General features: G+C 43.6%; 2 protein-coding genes across 2 annotated transcripts in view; both read right to left on the bottom strand.

Moving 5' to 3' along the window:
• The window catches only part of mmp9 (matrix metallopeptidase 9), a 278561-nt gene that overhangs the window by 52694 nt on the left and 200279 nt on the right, over nt 1–25588 (bottom strand). The gene's annotated exons all lie outside the window — the stretch shown is intronic.
• The window catches only part of esama (endothelial cell adhesion molecule a), a 40169-nt gene continuing 14747 nt past the window's right edge, over nt 167–25588 (bottom strand). Inside the window, exons 2-7 of the mRNA XM_049017728.1 lie at nt 6595–6728; nt 5821–6022; nt 5324–5479; nt 2784–2906; nt 2545–2674; nt 167–2323 (exon numbers count right to left, since the gene is read on the bottom strand). Coding sequence (XP_048873685.1) covers nt 1861–2323; nt 2545–2674; nt 2784–2906; nt 5324–5479; nt 5821–6022; nt 6595–6728 — 1208 coding nt within the window. The 3' untranslated portion in view covers nt 167–1860. The remainder of the gene's footprint in view (nt 2324–2544; nt 2675–2783; nt 2907–5323; nt 5480–5820; nt 6023–6594; nt 6729–25588) is intronic.

Genomic DNA, 25588 nt, shown 5'->3' with positions numbered 1-25588 from the left:
CTTTCCGTCGATTCTTTTATGTGGTTTCGTCTTATACATTTTGATTATATATACATACACATATATATACACACACACATTATATTATACAACCTTGTGGAAAATATTGGTTTTGTTAAATTCTGTTTATAAAGAAAATATTCCGAATGCATAAAATATCGCAACGCATTTTGAGCATTTTCTGTTTTATTTTATAAAATCCACAAGACAGAAGCTCAATACACATAAAAACATGTCAATTACTGCACTTGAGCATCATTTTCTTATTAACACTATACTTACTATATGGTTTATGTAATACATAAGCCATATTCCTTACAATTGTTGTAAATACGGTAATATATTATTCTACCTCATTACACATTTATTTTATATATGAAACGGATGTGTCTTTACTCCAGATTGCTTAAGCTATAATTATTTCCCATTGAAATTGGCAGTAAATAAAAAGTAATAGAAATAACACATAAATGCATTTAGTATGGGAGTGGTCGTTAATTTTCGATTACGTCTCGGCGACCAATGCTCTTTTTTTGGCATGAAGTCCGTTACGAAAAAGCATCTAATATTTACTTGGGTTATTTTGCAGATACAACAAATAAAACGAAAACGTAGCACTGGACATCCCCGTCCGACTCACAGCCGTAGATTAATAAGAATATTACGGGGGTGGGGGGTTGCACAATTAGCTTTGCAGTGTTTGTGGAGGGGAAACGACGGGTTACATAGCAGTCTTTATTTCAAACATCTACAGTATAAACACCAACGCTGGTAAGGTGGTTCAACGGAATAATTCCCATCTTTCACATTAAACATAACAGGGAAAATACGCATCGCGGAAAAAAAAATACATAAAAAATGTTAGTACTGAAAATACTATAATATCAAAAACAAAGCATCACGTTATTTCAATGAACAGAACACTGCACATAAAAGGCGCATTTGCATTTGAAAAATATTTAACACTAAAGGCAAACAAAGGTATTTGGTTGGGTTCTGTCTGAAACCCATAACATTAAAAGAGCAAGTCGTTCGATCGGTTTCTTACGACTTTAGCACAGGCATGAGTTAAATGATTTATAAGCGACTTGGTTTGTAACAAAACTAGGCCAAAGGCAGGCAAATATATTTCAGTCTCAATAATCTCAAGCGCAGAAACAAATCTTGGCTTAAGCGCCACCTAGGGGAAGAACGTCTCCATACCTAAAGCTATCGTTCTCCACCGCACCACAGCGTCAGCCATGTCTCACGACACTTAAAGCGACACGGTCTTTAACAGGTATCGTTTTCTTAGGTCTTCATCAACAAATACACAGCTGTCATATCAGCAGGAAAACATTTCACTTACAAAACTAAGCCTAGTCTTGCTATCCTGGTACAGATGGTTTGCAATTTTAATTTAACTCGACTAAATCATACTTCTGGATGCTGTAGATCACTTCAGGCTAACCATCTCGCTCAAGGGCACAAAAACTTAAGCCGGCAACCTTTTGCTTACAAAGATATTTGTCACCTATTCCAATGTAGTTTATGTATATCTTTAGAAAGCGCGAGTCATTAAGTGTTTTTTTTTTAAAAAGAACGCTTTGTGCTACTTCAGTGCAGTGTTAAACATATCTACTATTTTTATACATCTTCGGTAGAAAAGTCAAATCAAAAAACTGCATATGTACTGTATACACTTTCATGAAGTTACATCATACCACACTTTGGCAGTATTTTGACTGGCCTTAACTTGTCTTTTTTTCCCCTAACATCATTGTCTTCATTATTTGCCGCCTCCAGTAGTAACTTCCCCTTCAGAAATCTTTAGTCCGGCTTGCTGAGGGTGTCCAGCAGACCGTTGAATCTGGGCCGGTGCTACACCAAGGACCCCGCTTGGTTCTGCGCAGGAACCATGACGGGCACTCCTCCCATGCGGGTGATATTAGAACTTGTCACTCCAGTGGAAATGGGCGGAACCAGGGAACCGGTGGGAATGGCAGCTGTTGGAGATGGGCGTGGAGCTCGGGTGGGCTCAGGTCTTTGCAAGGAGTTCCCGTTACTGGTGTGTGGCGCAGTAGCAGCCCGGGGAAAGCTGCCGTTGTACCCAGGCCCGGCATGCAGATGGGGGTTGACTTCTCCTGGGCGCAGCCTGTAGCCTGCCATACTGCCCGTGGTGGTGATGATGGAGGCAGTGTCAGGGACCGGGTAGCTCTGGATGTGGAGGTGGTCCCGCGGAATGGGGCTGGCGGTGATGGAGGACAGCGTGCCGTTCTTGGAGAAGTCCGAGCCTGTACCGCTCTTAGCCCACGAGATGCGCTTGGGTGCCTGGGCGTCCTCCCTACAATGGACAGAAGAGTTTTGGAGGTGCGGGGAGATAAAACAGTTAATGTCAGTATATCCACTGCAACATTCCATAGTCATGATGGCAACAACTAGGGTTTTGAATACTGTCTCAATCCCAACTCTCTCCCACATCCACAGAGAGTCAGGCAGGCAAACCCAAACAAACCAGGCAGGCAACACTTCAGCCTTTGCGGGAGGCACTACATGCAATCTCACTTGATGTCATTGGCTATGTCGTCCTCGGACTCCTTCTTCCTTTTCAGGATGAAATAGACGAAAAAGACAATCGCCACCAGGCCCAACAAGGCACCTATCGTGGCCCCTGCGATCACCCCTGCGTTGGACACTGCACGTGGAAAATGACATGCCAGATCAGAACTACACACGGTACAGGACACAGTCCAATCAGATTTCTATATGACAGACTGTACAGTCCCTGGCATGTAAACACGCACCGGTGGAGACCTCAAGCTCGATGTAGCACACCCCAGCGCCTGCAACATTGCTAGCCTGGCAGGTGTACTTTCCTGACATGTTGCTGGTGAGGTTGGTTAGCTTCAGTGTGCCCAGCTGCTGACCTGTAAGAAAACAAGGAAGTATGAGGAGGAGGGGGGTCACATGACAGTCACATGATTGTCTGATAACCTAGGCTGCCTATCCCCAGAGTACTACAGCATGAGCCGTGACCAGCCAAGCCAATAAGTCTTCCTGCTTGTCGATGATGCAGACACGGCTTGTCCCATCTGAGCACAGTCATGCTCCAAATGTTAAGCCTTGTCATTCATCAAAGCACCAGAGAATCCTTTGAGTACAGAACTTAAAATGGAAGGCAAATAACATGTGCTATTATTTCCTACTTCAATGCACTCCAAATGCTTTTTAAGCTAGCAGAGATCACTGAAATAGGCTACTTCACTGAAATGATTTACTTAAATGCGTGTTAAAAAAAAGTCTTTCAATTGATAAAGCCATTTTAAAAATCTGTGCACAACCAAAGCAGCACAAGATCCATTTCTAAACCCATTAGAATAATCAAGAAAGAAGAGAGTCCTGATTGGCCAAAATGCAGAGAACCTCAGAATGAAAAGGCATAGAAACAAACCTGCTTGAAGGTGCAAATGATCAGGCAAAGACAAATAAGTTGCATCGGTCAGTGAAAACACACACGCATATAGTAACACAAAAAACCTTCCAGATGTCATTATGACCCCAAATACGTTCATCTCAAAACCCAAAATTTTGGCAAAATGGAGATTCCAGGAGCCATTTGCAGCCAATATGATCCAGAATGTGGAAATACTGGCACGGCCTCCGGTTGGCCTGTCCTGTGAGGATACCATCTGCTGCCTCCGATCCAAAGCTACACTGATTGCCACAGTAAGAGCTGATTGAAAGTGGACAGTGCTGAGACAGAAGGATAAGAAAGTGCAGAGGCATTGGATACAGGGGGGAAGCCCCCCCCCCAGTATCGGCAGACCCCCCCTCCCTTACTTTTTGCTATTTAATATGTTTCTGTCCCGATACAGATGAAACAGTTCTGACAAATTAAGAGCACGTCTCTTATCTCTCATTATAAATCCATGCATTGCCGAGGCCAATGTGCTGCACATCAAGAGTGTGAAGATGAAATAGTAATAATAATAATTATTACTGACCCCTGGGGGGAAATTCCCTTTATGCCTCCCTCAACTTTCTCTCTGTAGGTAAGAACAAGCTGGCTGTGAAGGGCAGCCACCCAGGGAGCCGGGGGTTAAGGGCCTTGCTCAAGGACCTGCAGATGTGTCGAGGCTGGGCTTGAACCTGCGACCTTCCAATCACAGGCACAGAGGCTTAGTCCACTGTCCCACAAAGGGATACGTAATGGAGATTGTAGATAAAATTATATAGGTCCATTCTTTTTTTTTTCCTAGTTATGGTTAATGTGAAACTGCACCCTAAACAGTATTAGTATTTTAAATGATGGAAATCTTCATAATTTTAAAACTGTGTGAAAATCTTTCTTAAACTGCATCCTTTCACAATTTGACCATTGCATGTGTGCCCCCCTCCCACCAATGTCCAGGTCCATCAGACCCCACGGGATTGGGGGGGGGGGGGTGCATGTTATACTTCACATGGGGTTTTATTTGAAATCAATGAAACAGGAGCTTAAATACGGCTGCGATTTAAAGCTTTAGTCTCTAATAGAAACGTTGAATTATTAGTACAACATGATCAACGCGACTGAAGACTTTAACGCCTTAATTCTGGCATCCCCCGTCCTTTCATTTTCAATTGTCTGCAGTCTTTCCTGGACCCAGCTTGCAGGTGACATCATTCTATCCAGGGCTTTAAGCTACACTGAAGGATCTTCAGTATGATCTTACTGACATGTGACAGGAGTGCAGGATAGTTTCCGTCACCAGACAAGGTCTCAGCACCTTCCTTCTTATACATGTCTACTTTAAACATATTTTGAAATACCTTATAAAGTAAAAAAAAAAACCTATACCAAATATGAATGGGTTCCATTCGTCAAGATCAAATAGCAAATAAAACCTAATTTCAATGCACTCCTAATGTTTTTTGGGGGTAGTAAGTAGCTCAGTGTCTGGGTCCGGAAGGCCACCAGTCCTTACCCCCCCCCCCCCCCCCGAGGTGTTCCAGGGGCACTGGATCAATGACTGACCCTCCCCTTGGACCCCAAGCGTCGCTCTCAACTCTATGCATGTGTGTCTGTGTGTTAGAATCTCAATAGAGAGCAAGATGAGATATATGAAAAGCAGCATTATAATGTACTTGTACTCATACTTGTGTAGATGGCACCGGGATCCATGAAGTGTCATTATTATTAAAGCATCATTTCACATTCCAATGCCACCACATTTATCCCACAAGGCTGCTGTCATTCCATTTCACTGCATGGTTTTTCTAAATTAGAAAATGGATGGGGAGCGAGAGGGAGCAAAACAGGCGTGTAGCCATATGGAGGGGGGCGATCGGCAGGGACACTCACTCAGTATGGGTGGGAAGAACAGCATGCTGTTCGGGGAGCTCTTGTTCCAGCGGTACAGGGGTGCCGGCTTCCCTTCTGCAGAATTGCAGTTCAGCGTGATGTTTCCCATCAACACGGGCTGCCCAGTCATGCTACACACAGGTATGGAGGGGGGGACTGGGGGGGGGGGGGGAGAGGCAAGGAGGCAGAATGATGCCATTAACTGACAGTGTTTACACAGCAGCAACTGGCCAGTGTAGGTTTTCCGACCGGAGGGCAAATTTCCAAAACTCACTCAGGCAGCAGGATAGGTTTCTGAGAAAATTTCACTAGATTACATGAGGATTGAGCAAGTTATGGTTCCCGATACTGTAATATACGATGAGAAAGACTGACTTTAGCTCATTTACGGTCTCATCTGAAAAACCGGAAACAACTAAATGAGTCTTGGAAATTTGCTCTTCGAAAGGGTATTTATTCATTCATTCATTCATTCATTCATTCATAGCCACACTTACTGTTGACTGTGAGCTTGACTTCCCCACTATAACCGATACCTCTCGGGACAACCACCTGCCAGGTGTACTGGCCCGAGTCGGCCTCCTGCGTGTTGTTGATGACTATGGAGATGTCGGTGGAGGGCATTTTGTGAAAGAATTCCACACGATTGAAGAATTGGGCGTCTACCTCGCCAACCCCAGCGCTGGTGTATGTGATGACCTGGAGAGAGAGAGAGACTCAGCTGTAACAGTATGCGCAGTACACGGGAGATGCACGATGTGCAGTGTTAATATCCACATCGCACATGCGTCCACTGCACAGCAAAAAAGACAATTAAGCCAAAATGTTATTGCCAATTCTTATTGCAACATGTGTGGCCTCTTTCGAAGTACTAGTCAGATTATCGCCGTTCTGCTTCACAGAACAATTGTAATTACGCTGATAGTAATCACAGTATCGCTCAGGCTGTCAGAATCTAGTTTCTAGGGGTCAGGTTCCACACACTGACACAGTGCCTTTGCTGATAAAGACAGCGGCAGTTACAGATCAGAGGACCCAAGAGGAGAAACTGATAATGTTCTCACTGTTTCATGATGTGCTGGGAAAGCAGCAGTTCAGGGGAAAGGTGTTTTCCTCGATTCACTCAATGGATTCACTTTACATGATTTTGTCTGGAAAATCTGCCCAGTACCCTACGGAAAAGCCTGCAGCGGGGGGTCAAATGAGACAGGCCCAACTGAAAGGAGACCCCCGTATTCAAGAAATGACACCAAAGCCAGCCGGCCACCCACCTGCTTTGTGATGTTGAAGTTCCATAAAAAAATGTAATTCTTGATGTCCGATGTGGGCGTATAGGAGGCCGGCAGAACTACCCGCCCACCTCTAGTGACCTCGACGTTACTCCCTGGGTATGGCTGCGAGTGACCTGCAAGGACATCTGACATTAGCCCAACGAAGTGTCACCCCTACGTGGCTTTGAAAGGCGTCTGAAGCCTTTATTCACAAGCCAGGTGCAATTCTGCTTTAGACCAGCGATTCTCAACGCTGGGTTGCAACCTAGGCTTGGGTGATGGCAAGTTATGAAAGGGTAGTGAGGCAGAGTTGGAAATGTAAGCACTTTAAAACCAGCAAGCTGCTACACTGATCCACGACCAGATTTCCCAGCCCCAATCCTAGAATTCACCTATATAAAGAGGTCTTGGTTCTGCAACTGCTTAGCGCAAAACAAGTGAACACTCAACCAATCCAAGAAACAAAACCACAGATGCTTAATTTAAAATTCACTGGCACATCCAATCAGATTTGTGCGATAGGCATTGATTGGCGTAAATTGCACAGGGCACTGCACGCTTGATCGTAGCGTTAATTTAGACCTATACTGGATATAGGGTCGCGACTGAGCAGGCATGGTAAGAAATTGGCTGCGGTTCAAAAAAAGGTTGAGAACCACTTGCTTTAGACCATTTCTTAAATGTGAAATGAACAGGACGTTAGTAGAAAATTATGGTTTGGAGCACATAGATAAGGATGAACTAGCAATTTAATGGATGTTATTGCCTGCCTTCACAAGGTGCTCTATTTCATAAGAACTCCAGGATATTAAACACATGGAGATCTTCAGAACCATCCATCCATCTTCCAATTGCTTATCCTTAGCAAGACTGCACAGGGCAAAAGGCAGGGGTACACGGCGGACTGGATGCCAGTCTATTATAGAGCACGTTGACTATGGACAGTCTGGAGACGCCAGCGAGTCATGCAGTGAGAGACTGCAGTGAGAGACTGCAGTGAGAGACTGCATGACTTTGGACTGCAGAAGGAAAGCAGTGTGCCTGCAGAAAAACCACACGACATGGGGAAAACCTGCAAGGAAAGAGGGTGGCTTGTGAAGCCACAAAAATGGGGGCGTGAGGCGTCAGTGCTACCCAGAGGGCCTTTCTACCATCAATGGTGTCATGTTAGACTGTCCACCCTTAGGTGTCAGTGGGACGTAGAGAAAAATTTAAAAATAACCAAAGTGCATATTATAAAATATTTAATGTACAGTTTCTTAGGGCAGTTATAGTCTACAATTACAGCTAAGCTGAAATGTAAAAATGCATCTTTCTAAACCCTCTATGTACATAACATGCGTTACAAATCTTATATCATACTTCCCCAGTTTTAATACAATTTGGTATATTTGCCTTATATTATTGGCGTTACTTGCATACCCGATTTAAAAGCATAATAGCCAGGAGGCTACTTTAATGGACACAGAAATGGTCATTACATGGCTGATTTACAACAATCAGCACAGAACAAATTCTTCAGCTTCAGCGCGAGAGAATGAGAAACGTGCTTAGAAGATTAAATGCAGTGCTCCTATACAGACAGAGGGGGGCAGCAAACCTTCAGGAGTATCACAAATTAATGCAGACCTTTAACAAAGAATACTTGCGTAGTTTTTCGATTCACTAGTTGCCCCGACAGCTTTCTCTCCCTTTCTCTATTTAAAGCCAAATAACAGCAGCCGTGCGTACAACTATATGTACATTTTTAAGCACTAAACTTCCTTGCAAAAATATTATAGATAGCCAAACGGTTAAAAATAATTGCAGATATTACAGCTACCGCTCATTCCCGGGAGGGTTCAGTGAATCCCAAACAGGATGTCGCCTGTGTTTTGCCATTAGTCCCTTAAAAACTGCCCCGTCTCCTCCTTAAATTCTCCTCTGCTGTTCTCTCTCGGGCCGAGGCTCCGCGGCTTCAGCCCTCACCTCCACACACTCCAGCTCTTTTCATCACGGTCGCGCTTTCCAGAGCAGCTACTCTTTGAGCCTTTCATTCAGCAGACGGCCACATTTAGACTGGCGGGTGCCACCATACAAGAACCGTACGTGACCGTCAACTGCAGCTTCGCGTAATAAGCGATATATTTAATGCCACTGCTATTTTAATAAAGTGCTTCGAGGCAGCCAGATTAGAAAGGAGGCTGCATGACACGGAATTAAATTAAAATGTCTTCGTTAGACGAGTTTTGCGTTATTGTGTAGTATGGTTATCTGCACGTTATATTCTGTGTCGTGCAGGTGTGACTTTCAGCCATAAAAGTGCTATATCACTAGAACAAATGAGACATCTCTTTGCATCCATACGACTGGCTGGCGGTTCTTGAAAGATACCACTTATAACTAATACCGGGGAGGGGGCCGATGCAAGGCGCAATTGGATTACACCCAAATAATCTCTGAAGCTATTTTCAGGCAGGCGGGCAGTTCGGTCTCATCACACCGACAGTTACTGGCAAAAACCTTAAATCCGTCTTTCCCTCTATCGCGTTTAAATGAGTTCTGTAATAAAAATGTCCCTGCGCCCATCTTCTGGAGTGCATACACTACAGGGTCTCTGTAGAGAGGGGTAAATACGTGCAATACGTACACCTGTTAAAACGTTCAGGTCCTCGATGTAATTACTGCACAAAATAAGTGAAAATCTGTTCATTTTTCAAACCCTAGCTGCTGCGTATATTGAGATCACAAGTGGCGGGAGGGGTCGTAGGAGCAAGGGAGATGATGTAAGACAGGGAAGGGGGGCAAGCCAGAGAACTGAGAAAATGTAAAATGAATCTTTTTTTACACTCCTCATAAATCAGATTTTTGAGACTGAGCGTGTCACTTTTGACTGCCTATGGCCCATGGCATATGGCGAAATTCCCCTATTTCAGACCTGCTGCAGAACTGTTCATCCATTTCGGCAGGCAGGTGCATGGTGCAGAAATAATGTATTACGAATACGTTCCTCCTAATATGAAACAAAGGCCGAAGTTCACTGTGCTCATATCAGGCATATAACGCTAAGAGACTGCCAAACAACAGACATCATATGTGCCAGCTCCCATATATGCAGCACTACAATAGTTAAAAATACAAAGTCTGTAGAGACTAGGAGTGCTATCTGGGGGGGGGGGGGGGGGGGGGCAGTTGAGAATGGGGCTCAAACCACACCTACAAAACACCCCAACTCGCAGAGGTCAAATAATACGCACACAGGGGGAGGAGGAGCTGAATGTAGAGGAGAGTACAGACCCAGCGGTTCTGTGACCCTTATCTTCCTGCTTCACAGCCACATTCTGGATAAATAGAACTAGAGTTCACCAGCTTGGACCCAACCACTCCAGAGGTTGTGTACGTGAAAACCAAGGAAGCAATGGAGTCTAAAGTATGCTTAACGGAGAAGACTGCATTTTATGAAAGTGGGGAGGCGTGCCTAATTCCCCAATTCATTATAAGCAAGGAGACTAGGAAAGATAGCAGAAAAGGAGGGAACAAATCCGTTCTGTCAACGGCATCAAGCCGTGGTACTAAAAAAAAAAAATCAAAAAGGCAGCACTTTGAGGTTGATCACAGGACACAAGATTGACAGATTAGGTACTTGATGTTTGAAACCCTGACCTGATATCTTGGCCTTCGCAGTCACAGGCTCGTCTAGAGAAGCATCGGTACAAATATGAGGAGGCGGCAGACTGCAGACTCTCTGGGATCAGAGGGGTGCAGAAATACAGGCTGGATAAAATGTAAGTTCTCATTTGATGGAGTAATTTCTATATCCTCCAAAGTCTGATGGTTTGGTGGGGAGGGGGGGAGATGAATGTCATGGCAGCGAGAGATCAGACTTCTTCTCACACCTTGAAGCTGGCAGCCTAATCAGAGCATCGATCTCGCAACTCATGCGGCAACTCATACGGTACCGCTGCCTGTCTGCGATCTCAGTGCGCTGATAACAAGGACTTGGAACGCATTTACTCTTCAACATCCAAACAGCCCCTGTCCTGACTGTCCACAAACTCTCGGCTCCCTTCTTCATGGACTTTGAAGGAGATATTTATAAATCCGTTCTAATTGGTGGGTGTGGGGTTTTTCATTCTGGCAGCGAAGGAAGCTGGTGTGATGATCTGATCCACTGATATCGTTTCCAGGAGCTCAGCCTCTGGGATGGATGAGCTGGTTCTGGAGCTAGAGGTTAATTGGGGCTGCAGAGCAGATGCCAAGTGATGCCTGATGGAATCATACGAGTTTGGATTTGATCTGGTATTCAAGGAAATATCCTGTACGACTAAGCTGGTCTCTCAAAGACAGAGATGCATTGTTTGGCTCTGCAGGTTAGGAATCATAGTGTGTAGGTTGGGAAGGTCACTGGCTCAAATCCCAGGGTCGTCAGAGCAATTTCACCTTTGGGGCCTTCAGCAAGACCCTTATCTCTAACTGTTCCAGGTACTGGTTGACCCTACTTTCTCAGTTGGTTGTACATCTCTTTGGAGAAAAGCATCTGCTAGGTAAACGTGATGCAAATACCACACTACGATTAATTATGGGGTATTCAGGAACTGTGAACCATTTCGTCAAGTCAACCCACTCTCACAAGAGGTAAACCAAGGTCAATCATCACATATTATTTGGGAAAAGGTGTGATCTGACCTCGAAGAACCTGCTCATTACGAAGTTGACTGTGTACACAGTATCTGATGTCATGCAAAAATTTCTAAACAAAATCCACTGTCTCAGGAAAGGTGGTGTTTCAGCCCAAATGTGAAAAAATCTATTAGTCAAGCTTCCTGAATTATATAATTCTCTTTTGGTTTTTTGTAACACCCATGAAAATAGAGTAGAATATTTAAAAGTAAAAAAAATCATTTGTAATGTGTTTTTCACAGACAGTGACACAAATCACTGGACATAACAGGAAAACATTAAAAGAGATACAAGCAGAAGATTAAGAACGAACGAATAGTCCAATGAACAGCAAACACTGGAAACAACAAACAGAGCACATGGCTACTCACAGGCTAGACGAGACAAATGCATCTTCAGCTGTTTTCTGAAAGCGTCGATAGTGTCAGCCGCCCACTAAACAGGAGGAAGACTGTTCCACCATCTCGGCATAACAGACTGAACGACATGATCCCCAAGTGTCATTAGGCTAGTATGAGAAACAATAGGTTAACTCACCTAGGTCATCTTAAGTGACTGATTGGTGGTATGTCCGGGTAGATGATCCGAATTATACTGAGGGGTTTGATCATGCAGAGCTTTGCAGTGAGGACTAAATATATACGCCAAGTTCTAAATTCTTTTAAGGTGTGTGTATGATTCACATGGCTTGATCAATTCTACCGGGAGCTGATAAGGAGAAAATAAAATCAGGGTAATATGAAACCACTTACTTGAGCAGGTTAACAGTCTAATAACAGCATTTTAAATAGACTGATATACCAATGTGGTCTTATTTAAGCATGTGAGCAGACAATTACAATAATCTAAAAATGGTTATGAAACCGGAACATAAATCAGGTTATCCGTTTGAGCCTTGGCCACTATTTTTCTTAAATTTTGTGATATTTCGTACGTCGTGGGTTTTCAGCCTTTTTCAGACAGGGACCCCTTGGTTAATACAGAGATAGAGCAAAGCTCTCTCTTTAGACTTATAGAACTGTGTTATGGATTTGGCCATAACTTCTGTGAATGGGGTCATGTTAGACTGTCCATCCTTACAAACAAGCCCAGAGTACATTGGCTAACTATATTAATCAGTTTAATTATAAATGAATAAACATAAATGACCCCATTAACCAATTCATTTACTTTGTCTTGACACTTTCAATGCAAAAACTATAAACAATATTGAGACTTAAAAAGTTACATTTTTTTGCATTACGTTTCTATTTTACTTCATACATTTCTAAGGTGCGTATATACAATTCAGGTAACTTAGTCAACACTGTGTACTGCAGATAGTGTTTCTTTTCCTGTTTTAATACAGCCATTTAAAAGTACAAGATACAAATCAAAACGAATTAAGCAAAACAGACACAGTGTCTATATAGCAGTGGAGGTTACATGAACATACAAATAATACTAACAAAATGGACACATTGCAATATTGATACATTATATTGCATAACACCTCATTATAGCATTGTCTGTGAGTGTTCATTACCGTAGTGCATTTTCAGCTTGTGTTACAGTCGTCTGTATTGTCCCCGTGGGGCACCTGTACAATACAGAGTATGGATGGCAACCAAGCGACCGCGTTTCATAAGAGTATTTTACAGTGATTCTCAGTGGTTTGCCTTACTACTGGTTTGAATTTATATAAATTTTGTAGACATTTTATAAAATTTCAAGAAACAGCTTATTACACAATGATTCACAGACCCCTGCTGAAAACCTATGTGAGAAAATCAGGAGAGCGAGAGATAGGGGCCGAACACGGGGATACAAGGAGAAACCATGACTGTACACTCAATGCAGAATAGAGATTCCACGATTGTCAACAGAACCTGAGCTCAATTCACTGTGTGTATGTATGTATCAATGTATGAAATTTAAAAAGCCACCATGTATGTAGAAGTCAAATGTCTCCGAAAAGTTTTTTTTATAACTAAAGCATTCACAATGTTTTGCAGTTTATTATTATTCCTGTTCGATTCATGTGTATTGAGACCTGTTATATGTAATTGGTTCATGCTTCTTTAAGAGATGAGCATTTTGTGTCATGCTGCGCAATGCAAAAATAAGCATCTGCACAGATTTATCCAGTTTACTGTGGATTTACTTTCCACATACATCCTTATGTAAATAAAAATTTGATGGTTTTGCATTACTGAAGCAATGCTATAGTTAGCAAATGCGTCCTCCTGATTTAATTGAGAAGCTGAAAGCCCTAAAGTGTTCTTCTGTGGGGAAATCCGATTATATTTTTAGTATTTTGGTTTTAATTGGCTAACAAATTGACTAACCATGATTGAGTTGGCCATTAGAGTGTGTAAGTTTAGTGTTTTAAAAGGTTTTGAGCAACCTGTTAACTATTAGTAATGCGTAAAAATCACATTTTACTTGTCTCTTTTCAGGATTAACAATGTAAATTCACCCAAGAGGCACTCAAAGCGAAAACACACCACTCACTCACCGTGAACAAAGCAGGGCTTCCTTATGTCTCCTACAAACGATCGGGACAGGAAAATCCTGGGCTGTCTGATATACACACACACACACACACACGCACAGTGGGACAGCATCCAAAATGACCAAATTCAGTACACAATGCACCAGGTGTCTACTAAGGCCAGAAACTCAGGAACAATCCTTTCTTCAAATCCATACGACGAGTCACAGTTTCCTGAGGAAGACGTCACATGTTCTGATTTCTATAGCTGTGACCTCACTCTGCATTTTTTTTTAAATGTTAACGTGGAACAACACAAAGGAATACTGCACTGCAGGGATTCCAACAAAAAGGCCATTTATAGTCAAAAGTACAAAGGTTTTGCTCAGCCCTCCTCAACGAGTTCTTGGATCCTGCATTATCAACAAGGCGCAACCATTACGGACAGCCCATTGTAGATAGACTGCATTTCTGCTCTGAGTCTGGGATCTGGCATTTGATGAGGTCTAGGGACCAGACAGCTAGAAGAGGAAGCGGGTGGTGGTAGTGATCAACACTGTGGATTAATAACACGCACACTCTCTCACAAACTGGATCACCACAGCGAAACACTGCAGATTAATCAAGCCACGATTGGTACAAACCATCCACTGCACTCGTGTGCATGTATACCCGACTGCTCCTTTAGGTGTCACTCATAACTGTCTAATATGAGTGATCTCTCTAATTTTAAAGATAAATTAATACCGTGTCTCACAACTGGTCACGTCCCAAAAGTGGTCACAATACCATTTTCAGTGTGTGGTCAAAAACAAAAAAAAAGTTAAATGTTTTGTTTTTTAACAGCTACCACCAATCCCTCTAGCACGTTGAAAAGATTAAGGTCTTAAAAATTTTTATGTTTGGGTCATGACTTGACCAAAGAAAAATGTGTGTTCCTCAGGCTAATCCCGTTGAGAAACACTGCTTTAAGAGATACTCTAAGGTTTTCATCAATTGATGCAAGGGCAGTTATTAGTTAAAGAGGTGGCTCAAGGGTTACCCAGTGCTGTCCGATCTGTAGGGTCGAGGGTTCAAATCCCACCTCCACTATATGTGCCGCGTGTGTTTCCTCCTGCAGTCAGGATAGGGCAAACCCCTGTCAAGTGACCTGGGCTGCCTCGAATAGTATCCAGGCTACCCTCCCACGAACTGGATAAGTGGTATAAAGATGGATGGATTTACTGGATCTGAACTGGCCCTCAATGACATACAATCCATCTTGCTTGTTCTGGTCAGGGTTATGGGGGGTTGAAGCTCATCCCAGCCAGGAAAATGGAACACAGCTGGGATAGACTCTCACAGGCTCAGCCAAACACTAGGGGCAATTAAGAGGCACCAATTAGCACAACCTGGATGGAGAGAAAATCCAAAGAGCGGAGATGGGATTTGAACCCAGAACTGTGGAGGAGAGAGGCAATGTTGCAACCCAATTAGCCCATAGTGACTGTGCAATGCTATTTCTATGTTATAATTATAATAATATCGTTTTTTAAATAAAAGTTTCATTTCAGGAACCCAAATGAGAAGAACCAACATTATCATAAATACATACAACTCGAAAACCGACTGCAACCATGTTTGATCTTAATTTCACTAAAGGATGGGCAGGTCCAGCAACAGTCAGAGGCTAGATGACTTTCACTTTAGGGCCAGTAGAGTGGCATATAAACTCTTGTGAGTGTTTCAACTCCTGTGGTCACTGGCAATGGGGACTATAGCAGAGATAATACGAACCATAACAGTGGTTCACACACACTGCATTTGAGGCCTGAAACCAGCTCGGACACTGTGTGCAGGGTGGCAATTCATCTGCATAAGATGAATGCGGCCTCAAGGAAAGTTGGTCATGGCCACTGTCGAATCTCTCAGTGGGCATTGCTGCCATCAAACATCCATTAGCTGTGTGAGCAATGATATCCAGCTGTCATCCTCTGTTTCTGGTCCAACAGTACACCTACCCAATGCTCCATTTAAGTCATTTCCTCTAAACTACTGGCCGCAATTTCATGAGTATCCCATCGCCGCAGAAAACACGTTCCCTGACGTTGAAACTTTAGCCTAAAATAATCCATCATCATAATTCCAGGTTGAATACTCTGGCATTCAATTTGGACGAATAAATGGCTTAATTATCACCAGTGACTCCATTCCTGAGAAAATGCTAGCTAGCCCGATGCGAGGGGAGAGTAGACTGGAAGTTCCCTAGAGTCTGCGACAGCCAGGAGCATGCAGGAACATCTTCGCTCACCACAAGCAGTAGTGTAATTATGTTACGTTGTTTACGACTTGCAAGCAAACGTAAAGTCCTCCATCGAGGTCATGGTACATAGTGCAGTTTGTGTGTGTATGAGCTGTGTGTCCGAGTCTTATTCCTCAATTGTATTAAACATTTATGTTCTACATAACTCGAGAGTCAGTAATGTCAGGATAAATCTAATCAAAATGGTTGATTTGGTTATTTCACATCTATTTACACAAGCATGACAAATGTAACTCTTACAATGCCAGCTCCAAGCCACAAAGTATTACAAGAAAATGACTTGAATCTATACTTTTATAGTGATATGAGAACAAATAGCTTCGCAGATACAACGTGCAAAAACAACTTGAAAGGACATTAATAAATGAAAGTGCAGTAATTGCGATTCAGTGGTACACAGCCTGTGTTCACAGTTGAATAAATAGAGGCCGGGCTGACACAGTGAGAGTCTGTTAGGCGGCCTTACGGCTTGGGAAAGTAAATGATAACTGACTGTAGCAGAAACCGCACACGGCCAGGCAGAGGCGCCTCCCAGGACAAGCTTCGGGGGTCATTTCAGGAGTTCTCAAGCAGGGCTTTGCTTTTCAGATTACAGATAAATCCCTTTTTTTTTGGTGCTGGAGTCTGATTTCCCAGGTGTGACCTGAGAATTACTTGGCTTTAAAGAATTCAAAGAAATGGTTTTATACCTGACAGCTGACTTGGTTAATTTTTGTAAAGTTAAAAAAAAAAAAATGATTACAGGACATTTATGTGTTATGCTGATGCTTACATCCAGAAACTTTCACCTCCATTTATGGTTTAAAACGTTATGGGGGTGACTGTTTCATGGGGTACAATGGCAGCACCAGTGTAAACTAGCAAACCCATAGCCTTGATTCTTATACCGACACAATATATATTTTTTAAAAAACCAACATCATCCAGGCATCATTAACGTGACACAAAGCTTAGTAATGTTTCTCCATTCTCACCTACTCTGAATAGTGTGTTTAGATAAATAAATTTCAATGCAGGTCATTTTTGCAGTGAGAGTCCCCCACCCCTACCACCACACACACAGTATTTACTCAACAAAATCATTAGTTCAGCAATTAATACAAGCAGGGAGAAACTTTAGTTTAGATTATTATTATTTTTTTTAATTATACTCTCCAGGACATCGGACATTCCCACACCAGCATATCAGGGGAGGTTTCCTTCTTTATCTCCGGCATTAAGGCCAGTATCCTAAGAGGCAAAAGATCCATTCAAAACTCCACTTTAAAGGAGCCGCACGTTCATCTACACTCACCGCATTCTCTCTTCTGATGAAACAGCAAAAAAACCGGCCACAGATTCAGCATTTCCCAAGAGTAAGCACAGTACACATTCACTCTCACAACATTATTGTTGTACTTTATTGTTGTCATGTAAACAATCAGTGATGAACTGGTTCCAATACATATTAATGAGGAAGTTGGTGACTGTGCATTCAGAGGACATGTCCTCTCTGCCTGAGGTCATATGACAGCGTGGCAGGGAAGTCTTGCCCATGAGGAACGGAAGAAAAAAAAAAAAAAAAAAACTCACATTCTCATGGGGCTTGGTCCAGATGACAGTCTACACTGAGATGAACAGCAATGACTAAATCCAGCAAGGGAACTCCAGGCCGACGGAGCCCGGACCAGCTGGTGTTCCCCATGTTTAGGGAAGTGCACCATTATTTCGTATTTTGTTTCAAATGCAAACAAACCAATGAGGGAGTTTCTGGTGAACCGTGAAGCCTGAGAACGTAACAAGCCTCATGAATCGGTTGGTGAGAAGGCTGTCGGTCGCAAACAGCGTAATTGTTTAAAAGTCAAATAAAAAGTGCGCCGAGAACAGGGATTCGGTATCGCCTCCCTGTCTTTTGGCTTGGATCCCAATATTTCAGCAGTCAGGGGCAGAAGTCTCCCAAACGCTGACGAAAGGAATCCAGAAATATAAACCGGCCTACAGCTCCCTCATATCTATGCACACTTCTTGGCAGCACTCCACCTATTTTTGTGTAAAAGCAAAAAAAAAAAAAAAGAATCCTACCATTCTGTGTCACAATCGAGTAACTGAGAAGGGGGGAGAGGGAAAATAAAACGGGTGAAACACAGAATGCGCACATGAAATGACTTCATTAATAAATTAAGAGGCTGGCGCAGTGAAGTTGGACGCTGTTTACGGAGAGAAAACGTCTCGGCGCGATAAACATGAACAATCACGACCCGAAGTCCTGTCAAGGAGTGGCAGGCAGTCACGTCGTCCTGGCCTTTCATCTTTCCTGACAGAAAAAATAAATAAAGAGAAAAAAAAGAAGAAGAGACGAAACAAGAGACGTGTGACAACAGAAAACAGAGATGGGGGGAAGAAAAACGACAGCGACTCTGCCTCGCTGGGTGACGCCGTCGCTACCGCGCGAATAAAGTTCGATGGAGCGCTTGCCGTCAGCCGTTATGACAGCGAAGGCTCCACAGTCGTCGTTTTGGGCCACATGCAGTTACCTGAAAACACCTTCTGCTACGCTACCTGGGCCCTGGAGTTAAAGGGCCAGCAGTAATCCGGTACAAAACAAAACACGGGGAAAAAAACGATAATCTGCTCCATTAGCTACATGTGAGGGAAAGCAGCAAAGGCAGATCTGACACTGAAGCAGGGATAATATTGTGTGAAATGATTTTACCAGCTTCTTTTCATATCTATCTGTAAGTTAACAAGACAGACAACCTTAATTACTTTAGCTTCATGTTAAATTGTTGCTGATGGATCATGTAGGGCTGCTAACCACATTCAACTGTTCCCTCACCACCTTTAAATTAGTTTCAATCGGAAAGGTATGCGAATGTCAGACTTCTTGTATGAAAATGAGCGTGGGCACATGCGCGCACGCGCACACACACACACACACACACACACACACACACACACACACAGTGAGACTGAGGCGCACTTTCCTTTTCTCAAGTGTCAGGACAGCTGTGGCAGAAACCACCACGGAGAGCTAATTCCATGCGGCAACACACGTCCGACCTTGAACAGCGGACAGCAGAAGGCGGGCAGCCATGTGCGTCGGGAGCTCGGTTAGCCTCGATCTTCTCCCAGCGAGAGACAGCGTTCGGAAGAGTTTGCCTGCTCCCTTTCGAAACCAGGCTACAGCAAGGAAGTGCAAGAGAAAAATTCCCAGGGATACTGCTTGACAAAAAACCTGGCATTTTTCAACTGCGCAAGTCGACAACGCCAAGGTCCTTCAAAGCAACTTAACATATATTGGCAGGAATTATATTTATATGATACCAAAGGATTTCTAAAGATTTTGTCAGATATAAAATCATTAAAACCACATCCAGCTAGTCAAGTGGTCTACACTACATCACAGTCATATACTCACAGTCATATACTAGCTGAAAAGAGTCAAGTTCTTATGATACAGCTTGAGAAACATTTTTTTTCTTAAGTAAACTACTAAAAATAGGGCTTAATGAGTTTTATTTTTTATTCAAAACGCACCGATAATTAAGAAACTGTTGATTCCAAGTAGAAATTCAAGAATCAAACCCAGCACAATGGCAAGGAAGGGCTCGTGTCGGTCTCCAAAACCACTTCTGGACACCCTAAATACCACAGCGCTTTGACGAAGTCATATCAGAAGGCATCTCTGTCCATCACATTACCGGAAACACCAGTGTGTCATACCTATGAGAAACCTGACACTATAAACCAAAAGATTTTCAAAATGCATATTGAAGTCATGGAAAGTTTCCAACTTTGAAAATTCCCAGAATTTTGCGACCCAAGTTGGCAGCCCTGGCACTGAACTTGCATCTCCTACATCAGCAGCTTTTCAGGTGTTCTTCCCAAAGGCAGGTTCCCTACAAACATACATCCAGAGGACTTCAGGGCAAATCTGTATCAGCGGACACGGGCCCGGAGATCGCGTGGCATGCCGTGGCGATCAGACAGACGCCCCTTTCACAGCCTTCGAATCACGCAGTAAATGGAGGGAACAAACAGCTCACTGTTTCCACATCGTCCAATAACATAGGCTGTATTGTCATGGAAAAAACAAAAAGTATCACAAGTTACATCGTACAGTCAGTGATTTATGAAAATGCATGGAAGCATGATCACGAAGTAACCCTTTCACTGATAGCTAGGATTCCCACTTTCACTCAAAAAAAATACAAGATGCCACCCCCCCGGGTCCAAGCGGGGTGGGGGAAGGGGGCTTCTCTAATTTGCCAAGTGGGAGAAAAACAGGACAAAGCATTTTATTTATTAACCCCGTAATTTACAGAACAAGTGGCAACTCTACCATTAAAGTCCATGAAGACATGGAAACCATGGATGTGTGCATCTAGTTTGATGGCTATGAGATTTTTTTTCCCCTCACATTCACAGCCGTAAAGAGGCTAGAAGACCATGGAGGGACATAAGACACAGGCTATTTCCCCATCCTCTCATGTCGGCGATCAGCCTGAGGGAGAAGCGTAAGGCACACAGCCTTAGCTGACACGGACTGAAGTGATAGAGGAGCGAGTAGGCAGACTGGGAAGTTAAGGACGGGAAGGGAACCGTTCCAGAATCAAATTACACACAAAGGCCAACACTTAAGGCAGTTGAGTAACTTGTCACCGTGTCCCGGAAAAAGCTAATGAGTTTGTAACGTGGTCGAGGCGAGTGTCATGTCTTTCCATTAGCATGACACGATTACGTGTGGAAAAGCTTGCAACGTCGCTCCTGTCGCAGGCCGTCCCAAGGGCCACTGAGAGGCGGCCGTAAGGAAGGCACTTTGCACAAACTAAGTGTTAATCCCGATAATAGCCAAGAGCCTTTGTTAACATATCGACTGGTTTCTCGACACGTGACGGTTTGAGGGTAGCATTAGGCTGCGAGAAACATACAGCGAGACTCTGGCCGTAAAAACCCAGCTTGGCAAATTGTCAATTTGTTCAGTGTGAGTGATAAGAGGTCAGCTGGGGGCGGCGGTCACTAAGCTACATCCTCCTCCACTCTCATCCCGTCAGTTGTGCTTAAAAGCTAAAAGGAGGATAGAGAGAAGAGCCTCTTGAGCAAAAAAAAAAACAGCCGCATATCTCCAACAGCAGCTCTGAAAGATGATTAAACATCAACACGCATCACTTAATGCATGAGGATGGGATACTTTTAAGTACTTCGATACACAAGCTCAGTGTTACATGGGGCATTTGTTGACTTTATCTTTACAGGGACCAAAAGCAATCCCACACAGCAGTTAACAGTGGATCATTGTTACTGTCAGAGTTAAAGATATATATAACCTTGGAAATAAGATTACGGGAGTTAAAAACAACTTCTTTGGTACGTGTGATTTTTGTTAAAGGTTACACACAAGACAATACCGCTTTCCAAGGCTTCCCTTTTAAAATATAGCACAAACTCTTCAGGGACTGAACACATGGGGCATTGTGTGTTACAAGCAATGGAACCTTTGTGCTATGACTCCAAGACCTGCGGTATTGTGTCCACTGGCACGGTGTTGAGTTACAAACATGGCCAGTAGAGTATCGCTATTCCAGGGCGCAGAGGGACAGGAAACAATGTGGGAGACTTCAGTTACTGGGTCCCATAAAAAAAGCACCACTAAGCCACACACACACACACACACACAACGCTTTCCCCCACTAAACACAATGATCCAATAACAGGAAGGAAGGGTGGGTGAGTTATGACCTGTCACTACCGGCACAATTGTGAGCGGCGAATGCCTAACTCTTGAGGGCTTGCCCCACAGAGAGCCAATTTAAGTGCAACAAGCAACTGTTACGGGTTTATGAAATCCTAACTCGCGGACACCGGAAAACTGGGTCACCCACTTGAAGGGGGTGGCTCGTCGTTCGTCAAACGCAACAAATCCTCTGAATAAGGAGGTCGATTTAAGAGAAACTGAGTATAGCAGTGAAAATAAAAAAATTGAGTAGAGTAAAAAAATATAATGAATGAAATGAAATGACATGACATTTACACTGGTACAGGTCCACTGGAACGCTTATTTTCGTACATCCCTTATTGGTCTTTGACGAACAGACAGGTAGACTAAAAGGAGAAAAATATTGGGATACCTGGTCATTACACCTTCAGGAACTTTTATGACACCCCAATCTAAATCCATAGGCATCACTATGGCACTGCCCCCCCCTTAACCGCTATAACAGCTGCCACTCTTCTGGGAAGGCTTTCCACAAGATTTTAGAGTGTGTCTGAGAATTTTTGCCCAATCATTCAGATGAGTATCAGTGAGGTTTAGGTACTGATGTTCGATGTGAAGGCCTGGCTCCAGCAATCTTTGTTCCCGTTCATCCAAAAGGTGTTTGATGGGGTTGAGGTCAGGGATCTGTGTGGGCCAGTAAAGTTCTCCTACATCAAACTCACCCAACCATGTCTTTATGGACCCTGCTTTGTGTACTGGGGCACAGTAATGCCGGAACAGAGAAGGACCTTCCCCAAACTGTTCCCACCAAATTGGAAGCATAGAATTGTCCAAGTTGTCTTTATATGCATACTAAGAGATTTTCTATGCCATAAAAATTGCTGTTGGTGTAATGGCCAGGTTTCCCAGTACCTTTTGGCCATATAGTGTATATACACTGGAGTGTGAAGCTTGGGGTCCAATTGCAGAGGCAACTGTTTATTCGGCACCCGTTAAACATTTAGGCGAGTTTTGGGCCTCGGTCAAGGGCTCAACAGATGTGTGACTATTCTGCCAAGGATGGGACTCGAACTGGCGACTTTCCGGTCATAGCCGAGTCAAACCTCCCCACCCTCCTCTGAGAAATAGGGTGTGTATCTGAGGGAGGGGGCGAGGGTGGGGTGCAGTGAGCAAGAACCCGGCTTGAAGAGGCAACAGCCCAGGGTGTCTCAACATTGCCCTCTGAAGAGCGCCCTCCACGGGTCGCGCTTGGAGCGGGGTAGCCCCACACTGGAATGCGAGGAGGGAGAGTAGCATTTATTTAATTAGGTGCCGTTATCCTGGAAATCAGTATGGGGGGGAGCATGGGGCGGCTTTGTGTCCAAGCACACAAGCTTATCAGGGAGGACCAGACAGCTAGGGAAGGAAACGAGGGCTGTCAGGGAGAGATAAGGCCAGGATACAAGCCCTTCCTGCTCATAGGCAGCCCAAAGGAGGGCCTGTGGAAATCAACTATTCCAATAACCAACGCTTTTTTTTTCTGGTTGGATAGAGCAGTTAGGAAGGCAACGCCAAAGCAAAGTGCAGCAGAAAGGCGACCTCAAAATTATGCTCAAATTATGCACCAGTAGATCCTAAAAAAAAAAAAAAAAAAAAAGGATCATAACAAGAGCAGTTTAAACTTCATCTGGAGTGACGGCGCTGTGATCCATGTTTCATTCGCTCGCACGTTTCATTCCACAGCCACAGAGTTGACTGTCATATTTTCTATTCCTGGTTAATCGGCATGAGTCTGGCAGAGGGATGCGCCCGGATAAAAATCACACTTGGGTCGCTTTAGCCACAACATAACATCCACCCCCCCAACCGCGATTTTGTAAATCTCAGTTAAACCAGTAAGACGTGCGTCTGAAACTATGACTTTTTAAAATACGGTTATTCAGCTAAAGTGAATGAGAAATTAGGAAACACTAGTGGGCCCTTCTGGTTCGGTCGGTCCCTGCTTAAGGGGCCATATTGGCACAATGATTGGGACGGGGGGGGCAGTCTCTAAGCCCGTCCGGCTTTAGCGGCACCGTGAGCCCGGATTTCCCCATATCCTTGGATGCCGCCATCCCGGATCCCAGTGCACGGCAAACCAACCGCTCTGCTGTCTGCAGCTGCAGGAATGAACCTGGTTTTAAAGGGTTTGACGTCTCGATCTACATTTGCGAAGCCTCTGTTTACAGTACAGATGATGCTGTGTAGGCCTTTTATACAGTAAAAGCCTTTTAAAAATTGAGTCCCGTAAGTCTGTAAATATTTACTCTTCTGTAGGAATGGCAGACAAAATTACTCCGCCCAAAAAATCCTCAGTACTATTTCAAAGACAAAAAAAAGGTAAGGACGTATATAATTTGTCTACTGTTTGAGCAACAACCAAAAAGTGGGTATCGCACTAACAGGAATGTCAGAACCTGGCCAACATCCCCTGTCAGGTTCTGCAGAAGAAATGTTCTGGGTCTTTGCGAATGCGCACACACACACACACACACACACACACACACACAGTACCTTACTGTGCCATTTCTTGAATTAAAAACGTCCAAAAGAACATCATATTTTCATTTAAAATCATTATAAAGTAACATAAAATTTACCTGCTTCTGGTACAGCTGTGGGCCTCTGCTGTCGATAGGCTCCAGCCAACCCCCCCCGTTACCCTGTACTGAACAGGAGGTTAGGAGATTGATGGGTGGATAGTGTTGCCTCCATGGGCCTTGCAAGCCTCACAGGAAAACTGCTCAATACAAAGGCTGACAATTTGCATACTAATGGCTTCTAATGCACAGCTTTCAGAGCAGAGGTACCAGCTACGGACGTGTGATTTAATCAAATATAAACACATTATTACAAGCAGTAGAGACTTGGTGAAATGCAAGCACTCTAGATATCAAGCTCATATACCATCAAGGGACCCCTTCCTGCATATTAATAGAAACGATTCACACTTCATTGACAAAGTCATTACCCCTTTACGGACCAAAACCCAAACTATTAACAGCCAAAAGCCGCTTTCCAAGCAGTTAGGGTACATGCCGCTACACTAACCAAACCCACAGCTCTCCCAGCAAACCCCAAGGATAACAGGCCTGTTGGCATCATATCAGGTTATGGGACAAGCTGAACAATTAAAATGGTGATAAATTATTTCAAAGAACATGCGAGAATTTAAAAAATAAATAAATAAAAACACACACACCAGAACTATATGTTTGCTACGGCAGGTGAGTGACTTCCCAGTGTTCCCAGAGTCGCTAATAAGGCCCACTGTTGGGAAGCCTCTGTTGTGAGTTCATACATGGAGTGTGGTGGCCTTCAAACTCCTACACACTTATCTGCTGGGAACAGCAGTCTCTGGGATGGTGCCTCTCACATCAGGGAACCTCTCTCGACCAGACATTCCTCCCCGGCAAATAGAAGAAGGGACAGTGTCATACACACATGCTCACATACACGGTGCTTGCAATTTATGTAGTCGCTCAAATTTATTCATACAGTCCCCATCCCCCGGGTAACCAGCATGGTAATTACACCTGACAGTCTTCTAATACACCCAGGCAATATTGCGTGACTTGGGGTCTGAAGTGATCCCAGGCATACAAACAATATTAATTGCCATTTCACAGAAATGCTATGTATTTTACCGAAAACCCATATATTATACATACTTTCAACTTAGCAGCATCTTAAGTCACCAGTATTTAGTGAAAGTTCAGAAGCGCATTTTTTTAAGTTCTTATTTGGTAGTAGCTGTGTCTCAGTTAGGCGCAATAAGTCGAAACCCTGCTGCGCAGTTGGTTTAAAAATTACAGTGCCAGGAGAAGGTCTGTCAGTTGGCATTACG

The sequence above is a fragment of the Brienomyrus brachyistius genome, chromosome 6 (genome assembly GCF_023856365.1).
Source record: "Brienomyrus brachyistius isolate T26 chromosome 6, BBRACH_0.4, whole genome shotgun sequence".
Lineage (NCBI taxonomy): Eukaryota > Metazoa > Chordata > Actinopteri > Osteoglossiformes > Mormyridae > Brienomyrus > Brienomyrus brachyistius.
This window is presented reverse-complemented; position numbering and strand designations above follow the sequence as displayed.